The 10,239-nt window shown below is 32.9% G+C and overlaps 1 protein-coding gene across 5 annotated transcripts in view; it reads left to right on the top strand.

The window, feature by feature from the left end:
- ROBO2 (roundabout guidance receptor 2) overlaps positions 1 to 10,239 on the top strand; it is a 562,940-nt gene that overhangs the window by 466,553 nt on the left and 86,148 nt on the right. For all 5 annotated transcript variants that reach the window (XM_023528483.1, XM_023528481.1, XM_023528482.1 and 2 more), the window contains exons 10-13: positions 879 to 1,084; positions 5,277 to 5,358; positions 5,791 to 5,953; positions 7,576 to 7,742. In XM_023528483.1, coding sequence (XP_023384251.1) covers positions 879 to 1,084; positions 5,277 to 5,358; positions 5,791 to 5,953; positions 7,576 to 7,742 — 618 coding nt within the window. The remainder of the gene's footprint in view (positions 1 to 878; positions 1,085 to 5,276; positions 5,359 to 5,790; positions 5,954 to 7,575; positions 7,743 to 10,239) is intronic.

The raw sequence follows: 10,239 nt of genomic DNA, 5'->3' as shown, positions 1-10,239 counted from the left end.
CCCCCTTTGCAGTCAAAAATCCACATATAACTTTGGACTCCCCAAAATCTTAACTAGCAATACCCTACTATTAGCCTTACCACTAACATAAACAGTCAATCAACACATATTTTGTATGTTATATGTATTATATACTGTTTTCTTACAGTAAAGTAAGCTAGAGAAAAGAAAATGTATATCTACATATATATATAAACTGCTGAAAGCCCAATGTTTGTCATAGTGCAAAGTCTAATTAAATTGCTTATCTTTGCTTAATTCTAAGAACTAATTAAATTATATCATCTAAATTATACTACTAGAATCTAAAGACTCAATGCCACAATTTAAAAAATAAATGATAATCAAATATGTTAATACCAACAGAAATATTATAGTCTATATACATATAACATGTGACTAGTACTATAATGGGTGAAACTACATATTATACATATATTTATAATAAAATCAAAAGTGAAAATTAATTCTACCCATGTGATACTCTATAAGCTTTCTTAAATATGTATATGAAAGATAAAATGGACATTTTATGAATGACTACTATAAGCTCTCCATATTTTCATTTTAATATGATTAAACCCTTTGATGATACTAAGGCTTTCTAATGTTAGAATTTATCCCATCATCATCTTAATTATAGGTAATTCAGAGTAAGTTATAAACAATAGTATGGCCTCAGTATAGTATATATAGATGCATGTATAGTATGTATAGATGATAGCTATATGATGGATATGCAGTATAAGTTATTAGTAATGTGTATGACTTTGGGGCTTTAACCTTACTTTCAATATAGTTATTGAAATATCTTGAAATATTGAAATGTCAAGAAAATTCAGTAGTTAAAATATCCTGAAAATATCTTTATCTTTTAGTTTTGACAGATAGACCTCCACCCATAATTCTACAAGGCCCAGCCAATCAAACGCTAGCAGTAGATGGTACAGCATTACTGAAATGTAAAGCTACTGGTGAACCTCTTCCTGTAATTAGCTGGTTAAAGGAGGGATTTACTTTTCTGGGTAGAGATCCAAGAACAACTATACAAGAGCAAGGAACACTGCAGATTAGAAACTTACGGGTAAGTAATGTTCGACTTATATTTTGATTTTCCTGTTGACATAAGTACTGCCCTAGAGAAAACTGAGTTGTTGCGAACTTGAAATCTTATATCCTAGCACGATTGCTATACATATTATTATAGCCATGTTATTTCTTATTGTATAAAAGATGAATTCAAATTAGAGGGAAGATCATTGTCTTTATGCCATTAGGTTACTCATAAATTTTTAACAAACAGAATCTTTTTACTTCTTCATTTCAACCCATATGTACACAATCAATGAAACTAAAAATATTAAACACATAAAGTTAATGATACTAGTAAAATACTTATGATAATTTAAAAGTGATAAATGCTTCTGACTTACTCTCATGAACAAAGGGAATTTGAAAAAAAATGTGGATAAATTGGCCTGACCAAACAGTTGTGTGGAAAAATGAAAGAGATAAGACTAAGTGCACAGGAGTCAGGTTAGCTGATGGGAAATCTTACATTTTAGATTAAGTTGCAGTGGAATTTAAATGTAAACCTGTGGACAAAAACAAGCCTTTCTGGTCTTTTAACAGGCTGATGTTGGAAAATGATCATTCCTGCCAACTTAAATCAGTTAGATCTACCTCAGGAGCAACTCAAAATATATGTGTACTTCTGAGTATTGTATTAGCTTTCTACTACTTTGTAATAATAGCAAAGTCTTAGAAGCTTAAAGTAAAACACAGTTATTATCTCTTAATGTCTTTGGGCATAACTTAGGTGGTCTTCTGCTTCAGGGTCCCACAAGGCTACAATCAGGTATCAGGCTTGTGGTCTCATCTGAAGATTGACTGGGGATAGCTTTGATTCCAAGCAACATGATTATAACAGCATTTAGTTCCTTATAACTGATCTCAGATTCTTGCTTGCTATTGGCTGAAGGCTGCATTTAATTCCTTGCCATTTGGATATTTCTGATATGACTGTCTGCTTCCTCAGAGTCAATAAGAAGAAAGAGTCTCCTAGCAAGAAAGGCATTGCATTTCAATGCAACATAAGTCATAAATGTGACATTCTGTCCCCCTTGCCCTGTTCTATTGTCAGAAGTAAGTCAACAGGACCCCCACACACTCAAGGGGAGGGCGTATACAAGGTGTGAATACCAAGATGTGTCATAGGGGACACCTGCCCTCCACAAATATATTTAATCCAGTCAATCAAATATAGAAAGCCTCCCCTCCATGCAGAAAACACTATGTCAAAGCTTGAAAATATGTCATAGTAGTTATGAATTTGAGAATGAGAGTCAGAACTAAGATGGTTGATGTAATAATGCATGTAGAAAAATTGATTGAAAAAGATTCAGTGGAAGAACAATTAGTAGAATTTGGTATGTAGGGAGAAATCGGGAACCAAGAAGGAGAAAAGATATAAACAATAAAAAAATCTAAAAACCAATGTTGAATTTTTCCTTTCAGAAGCCAGGGTAGGGAGATAAAGTATTTTATCACATATATTTTCAAATGATCACAATTTGGAGTATTCTTCTCTCATAATGCAAATGTATTTGCAGTCACACACTTATCTGGTGTTTACCAGTGTGTCATACAGATACATGTACGAAAAAGAAGAATGACTCTGTCTTTGCCTTGTGTGCATATATATTCACGAACACAAATAAACACAAATCTTTAATCTTTTAATATACTTTATATATAACTTTTTAATTTAAATTTGAGACAGTCATTATTGCTCTAAGTAGAAAAAAATGCTATTAAATTCAGTTAAAAGAAAAATAAATACAGATTTTTACCCTGTCTTTTTATTGACTGTAAATTAATTGTTAACCTTCTTTGAAAAAAATGGGAGTTATTGAAAAATTAATGCCAACTCTCCTTGAGTAACCTCTTTAACCTCTCTCTCTGAGCTAAAGGCAGACTTGGGCCATGGAGGTTAATGCATTTTTACTGTACTGTTGAATTAGAAGGTGTGCATGAATAGTCAAAATACTCAGTGGTGTTTGAAAGAAGCAATTAAAGGTGAATTCTTGATGATGTCAAACAAACTTTGAATCCTCTGACAAGCTTCTGAATAGCCTCTCTAAATGCAAGCTCCTGGGGTCTTGTCTGTAGCCAACTACACAAGGAGAACAGTAAGTAATGGAGGGTGGTGGGTTACAGTACATGAATCTCTTTTTAAAGCATGTGGGTAAGGATAAAAAGAGAAAGATGGAAAATATATGAAGCACTTGTGATCAGGAAAAAAACATTATTTAAAATTAAAGGAATAAAAATGAATGTGGTGATGATGATGGTGATACAGGAGTGACTTTTAGCAATGATATTTAGGTTTTTGCTAGCACTTTTGCAAAACTCTAAAATGAAACATTGTTCTTTTTCTGTAAAATGACTGTCTTTAGAGGGAGCTAAAAATGTGTTTTAGACTACTCTACTCTTATCAAAAGACTTTCTATAGCTTATATTTCTTTGTGTCTCACTATTTCTTTTTCAGTACTTAATGCAAGGGGGAAAAATAGCATGTTGAACATTGTATTCTCATAGTCCAGCTAATTGAATGTGTAACTGAATGTGTATCTGCTGAGAAGAGAATCTTCCAATACTCATTAAAACATACCTACTACAGCTAATGTCAGACTTGTATCTCCACACAATGACAAGGAGATGCAGTTAAGAGGCATTACCTATATACTCTTCTTTTAGCATTTGCACATAATAACAAGTGCTACATTTTAGTCGAACAGCCATAATAAAATGCAAATTCTTTACTCTTTCACAGAGCATATTCAAATGAACATCCCATTAAAATCCAACCTTGTCTCATTATATTTAGTTTGTGAGTGATGCTTCTTAAATGCAAAGATTTCTAATGACTATAATGCATGCACAGACACATTTGAAAGAATGGCTCTTTTTACAATGGTTATCCCCCATCATACCTCCGTATAATGGAAGACAATTGTATGGAGATGGTATGGCAAAGAATGACATTCCAGAGCAATTTGAAACTTAAGTTAAGATACATAATGACATTTAGAATCAATTAAAATGGTGGAATGGCAATAACATCCATGCACTAATGATTTACCTGAGAATCAGTTGTGAAAGGTTGAGTCATCGATACACTTACATTTTGAACTCAGCAGATATTATGTTACATGAACCTCCATATTTCATTGACAATTAGACTCATGTTCATCACAGAATTTTAATTATACATCTTCTGACTTCCCTTATTCTGCTCGGGCATTGGTTTCCTTCTCAGTCTCACTTTTCCTTTAGCCCTAAACTGATGAAAATGAATGTTTGCAATGTAAGCCCACTGGGCTCAACCACAGAGAAGGTTTTTGAGCCACATCTTTTATTTATTTGGGGGCTTTTGTCAATATATAACAGAATCTTCTGCTTTTTACATTTGTAAGAGAACTCTTGATTTTATTATTAATTATTCTTCAAAGACTTTTGCCACTCCAATGGATAAAAAAATTTTAAGTGATCAATAAATTGGCAATTTTTAAATATGCTTATAAAGAGTTATGTATTAGATTATTTTCTGGTCCGTTTTAGCTCTAAATTGCAATGATTCTATCCATAGGCAAGGTTTGTTTTTTAATAACACAACTTTATTTCACTCACTATTACACAACTACAACTTAAATATAACTGAGTACTGATCTATTTAAAGAGAGAGATTTTGTTTTTAGTTTTTTGTTTTCACTTTTCTCCATGCCTTAAAAATGAAGAGGCAGTGGGGTATGGACCCCTTCTCAGTGTTTATTTACTCCTGGGTACATTTTATTAATTGAAATATAGCTTTTTGGAGACAGAGAGAGCAGCTTTGTATTATTAATCTCTGAATGTTTATACGTTTCTGAAAAATTATGTCCTAAGTTGTTCATATTGAATTTTGACAAAGTCAAGTCTCAACAAAAACCAAAATTAAAAGATAAGTGTAGATGCAAAAGAGATAGACAAATAAAGTTTACCAGACAAATAACAATTATAGAAACATAATAAATATTTGAATGACTCTTATGAATAAAATAACTATAAGTTTACTTTAATATTTTATGTGTACATATGATTGACTCGCATGTATACCTGGATGGCCAAATGTATATCATTTTGAAAAATAACTCAAATATTGCCTTTTTGAGATAGAGTAATAATTCTACAAATTAATTAACATAATTTAATTTTCTCCCTTTCTTGCACACTAGATTTCTGATACTGGCACTTATACGTGTGTGGCTACAAGTTCAAGTGGAGAGACTTCCTGGAGTGCTGTGCTGGATGTGACAGGTGAATTCTTTGTGAATTATCTTAAAACAAAAACTCTTGAATCCAATTTTAGGGATTAGTTCATTATCTAATAAATTAAGAAGAGATCAAGATCTTCAATTCATTAAGTGTAAAAACTAAGTCTTATGCCACTTTTTAATTTCTGCGCCCCTTGGCATATAGAATTGCATGTATGCAATTTGATATATTTGTCCTTGACAGATCTTCTTATTTTATTTTCTCCGTCTAAAGAGAAAGCAATTCTACTGATCATGTGTGAAAGTAAACATTTAGTAGCATGTAAGAAAAGTAAATATTCACTTATATACTTTTGATTCATGAAGATGAATTGCTCAGTCTAGGTCAACTTCTTTGGTAGACTATGTTTCTTCTTTTAAACATTGTTATCTGCTTATACAATCAGGAATGAAGCTTTTTGTTTGTCCTCTATAGAATCTGGAGCAACAATCAGTAAAAATTATGATTTAAGTGACCTGCCAGGGCCACCATCCAAACCTCAGGTCACTGATGTTACTAAGAACAGTGTCACCTTGTCCTGGCAACCAGGTACCCCTGGAACCCTCCCAGCAAGTGCATATGTCATTGAGGCGTTCAGGTATGCGACAGTTCTTTTTTCTCCATTGAGGTTTTGCTTTAGCTCCTATATCATAAAATCTCACACGAGCTGTTTTAATTTAAGAAAGTGTTCAATTAGTGCATTTTGAGAATTTACCTTTAAATCTGACTTTATTCAGAAATAGACTTTAGTATTTTTTATTTATATCTTAATTATAAGATTAAATATGCATTATCCATGTCTAAGTACAGCGATTTAGTTCATGACATAATTACTTAGCTCCTTTCTTTTCTCTGACCATTATAAAGATTTAAAATGAGAATTTTGGCTTTAGAACTAGGCAGAAATAATTTTAGTTAGGCACAGAGACTTTACATTATGCAATGTTTACTAAAACACAGAAACCTGGAACTTTACTTCCTAATAATTAGAGCAGAATTTAAAATAATTCCAATGTTTGTATGCTATATTTTTGAATAGATCAATTGGGTTTGCCTAAAAGAAAATTTAAAACTACAATTAAGAAGTTGATTTCATACACCTCTGGTTGCTGAAAGAACTCGATATTCCAGTTGTTATTTGAAATAATAGTCATCAATTTAAGGATATAGACTATAAATTAGCAAATATCATTAGAAAATTGTTTTATGAGAATTTGATAAAATATTTATACAAATGGGACAATGTAGCTTCACATTTAGTTTAATGTGCTCTTATTTGGCATCATAATATAGTGATAGACACTGTCCTTTTCAAGCATTAGGACAAATGCTTAAAAATGCTTTCATTTTAGGCTTGCTCAATCTGTTTAAGACAGAAATTAATACATGGTTTTTAAATTTCAAAATACTATTTTTCTATAATTTTTTGTGCATTGATGCATCAGGACTTCTGAAAAATAAATGGAAGGCCCTGAAAATTACATTTTTTTTCTTCATTCTGAACAAAAGCAGCATTTGACCTTAAACAAAGTGCTCTAAATGGGCATCCTATCTGTAACTGGCTGTACGGGGTCCACACATACAGATTCAGAGATATTTTGCCATTTCAAGATGAGGAATCACAATACTGTGTAATGTACAATTTTGTTAAAAATGTGACCAAGGGAAAATATTTATTACATGCTTCCTTTCTTCTTTTACAGATGTGTAGTTTTAGAAGGCTCTATTATAATATTGCATGTGGAATTGATGCAAAAGAAAGCACACCTTGTAACAGGAAAATGTATTGGCATAATTTACTCTGTAGTCCATTTATTCTTTCTACAGGTTAATTCTTTTCAAGGTATATATATATATACATTTACGAGGACCATATTTATTGTATAAACTTGATGTTGTGATCTTGGCCTCTGTTCCTTTTACAGGTATTCATTTAGTGGGCTGCTGTGCATTAGCAAAGGGCTGTCACATCTCCTGGGCTGAGTTTAATTTTGTTGTGCATGGCACTTTTGTTAGGTGGGCTCGGCTTTGTTGTTGAATAAACTGAAATCATCCGAATGTTTCATTTATTGGGCTGAACACTTCAAGCGTTGTGTGTGTGTGTGTGTGTGTGTGTGTGTGTGTTTAATTTTCAGCCATTAACCTTTGTCATTGATACCCAACTCCATTTTCAGTACCTTTATGACTGTTTTTTAAATGAAATTTCTGTTCATGTTTCAGCCAATCAGTGAGCAATAGCTGGCAGACAGTGGCAAACCATGTGAAGACCACCCTCTATACAGTAAGAGGACTGCGGCCCAATACAATTTATTTGTTCATGGTCAGAGCAATCAACCCCCAAGGTCTCAGTGACCCAAGCCCAATGTCAGATCCTGTGCGCACACAAGGTAATTTCAATAGCTGTAAACATGACTGGTTCTAGAAGAAGGCACTAAGTAGACCTTTAAGAACAAAGGGAGTGCATGAAGAAAGATAAATGTGTCTGCATCACTTGTTATAATGATTCACTAGATCTGTTGATTCACTAGGCCAGTTGAAAAAGAAATGTGCTGTTCACCTTGGTGAGTGTGTCCTCTTTCTGGAGGTGTCAGGGTTTATTTAGTAAATAAAACAAATAATTGGGTATATTTACATACTAAGAGTGAATCAACTAAGTTGAGGCTTTACTATATTTCAAAGGGAGGGAAATATTTCTTCTTTGAAATTAATTATACAGTTTCAAAAAGTGCTCTGTAATGGACAAGATGTTCAGATAGGGATATCAAAATTATTCTCTATTGTTCAGGAATTCTACTTTAATAGTGCAGTGGGTCTCAAGGTGTGGCTTCCACAGAAGCAGCATCCCATCTCCTGGAATCACGTTAGGAATACAGGTTCTCAGGCCCCATCTCAGCTGCTCTGGGAGTGGAGCCCAGCAGTCTCTGTTAAGGTGCCCTGCAGGTGATGCCGATGCACAAGTTTGACAAGGATTGCTACAGTGCATTGTATAAGCCAGATATTTAAAGGAACAATTTGTTTCAGAAAGCAGTTAATCAGGTTTTCTTCCTGAGGTATTCGATTTTTTTGACTACTTAAAAAAAATCCACCCAGAGCATGACAATAGAAGAAAACAGAAGGTTTCTCATCTCATCTTTAGCAGCCTGTCTCTTCAAATTGAGGAGTCATTGGAGTCTAGGGGTTAGTATAGCATGTGGCATAATAATTTCTCTTTCTACTAGTAGATAAAGAGAATTAATAAAATAGAAACGGTGGCTTTATTATTTGTTACAATCTATTTCCCATAGTGTTCTTGAGAAAAGGGTTGATTATTTCTTATGTGTAAAAGACTTTGAACAAGATATAATTCAAAGTAGTATTTTTATGCTATGAAAAGCACCATACAGCCATAAAATATTATTATAATTACAATGTAGTTCAGTGATAGTAACTGGCAAGCTATTATAACAGAAAAGGGTGCCTTAAAGGAATCAAGTGGAATAAAGTTACCACGTGATTCTGTAATGTTGCTGACATGATGACAATCAAGGGAGGAGAGAATGCCAATTTGCTATTGTTCTCTAAGCAGTAATGTGATTAATTTTCCATAATGAAAAAGGACCTGTAGGTAAAGAACCTGTCTCAAGAGAAAGAAAAAGTACAACAAGGAATTTTAAGATCTAAAATTGGTTATATTTTACCTTGCTTGGATTCAGTTGCTCTTAGTGGGCCTGAATTTAATGAGTAATTTAAATTACTGAACTTGAAGAGGAAGAGATGTATGGTTTTAAGTCAGAAAATAATAGTACCTGGATCATTTTTACCTGCGTGGATAGAAATAGTCAGTTTTTGTGTGTAGCTGAAATGGAAGGTGGGGAAATAAGAGAATGGGGGAGACTTTTTGGTCTGATTAAATCTGGCAGACCTTGATCATTCAATAACTGCCAGTCACTAAATCTTGACTCATAAAATAACTTCTCGGTGAAAAGATCAAAAAGATTAATGAAAAGTTGTTTGTGATCTGGCTTGTTCCAGCTGAGAGACTGTAGAGAGCAAAAGATTTATGTTCTCTTAACAGATATTTAATAGGAAAACTCATGTTTTGAGTTTGAATGTCAGGATCATTTTTGATAAAACACTTTCAAGAGCTTTGAATTCAGCAAACCTCTTATTTTCAAAGAACACTTTGCTATGTGAGCTCTTGTTTTTGAAAGATATTAAATACCATATAATTTAGAATTCTTTTATTTTAGTAAGGCAGCAAACACTTGCACCATCAATACCACAGTAGACCATAGATATATTTGCAAAGGTTAAAATTGTTAACATAATATTCATAATATTTTTCTCAATAAAACTTGCTCTGCTCTTTATGTTAAGGATGGAAAAAAGTAGAACTGTAAAAAAAAAAAAATTACCAAAGGATAGTTCCCAATTATTTATGTCCCAATTTAAGTTAGCGCACCCAATTTAAGTTATGGCTGAAACACGCACTTAAAAGATTTTTGCAAGAGTGTTGCATCGCGGCCTGAAAAAATAGGAGAAAACAAGATTAAGAAAATAAATTATTTTAAATGGGACTTTCTTCTTTAAGGTAGTCAGAGAAAAAAAAATTCAACTTAACATTACAGTGCACCAGTTAAAAAGATTGATTTGAGAATATGTGAAATTCAGTATTTGATATCATTTTGATGGACTTGGATGTCTACATAGAATATAAACCTTTGTTTGAGACAATAGAATAGCATTTAAGTGAATAGTGAATAAAGGGGCAAAACAATATGTGTCTGGGCATATATCATTTTAAACATCGCAAATCTTTCTCCTTTTCCTCTTCCTTCAATCTCTTCCAAAAAGCAGCTGCAAGGTATTGGCTTATTGAACATTTGATCAGTATTCAGTTTTTTA

The sequence above is a fragment of the Pteropus vampyrus genome, unplaced genomic scaffold (assembly GCF_000151845.1).
Source record: "Pteropus vampyrus isolate Shadow unplaced genomic scaffold, Pvam_2.0 Scaffold26, whole genome shotgun sequence".
Classification (NCBI taxonomy): domain Eukaryota; kingdom Metazoa; phylum Chordata; class Mammalia; order Chiroptera; family Pteropodidae; genus Pteropus; species Pteropus vampyrus.
Note: the sequence above shows the minus strand (reverse complement) of the source record. Positions and strands in the feature narration are given on the sequence as shown.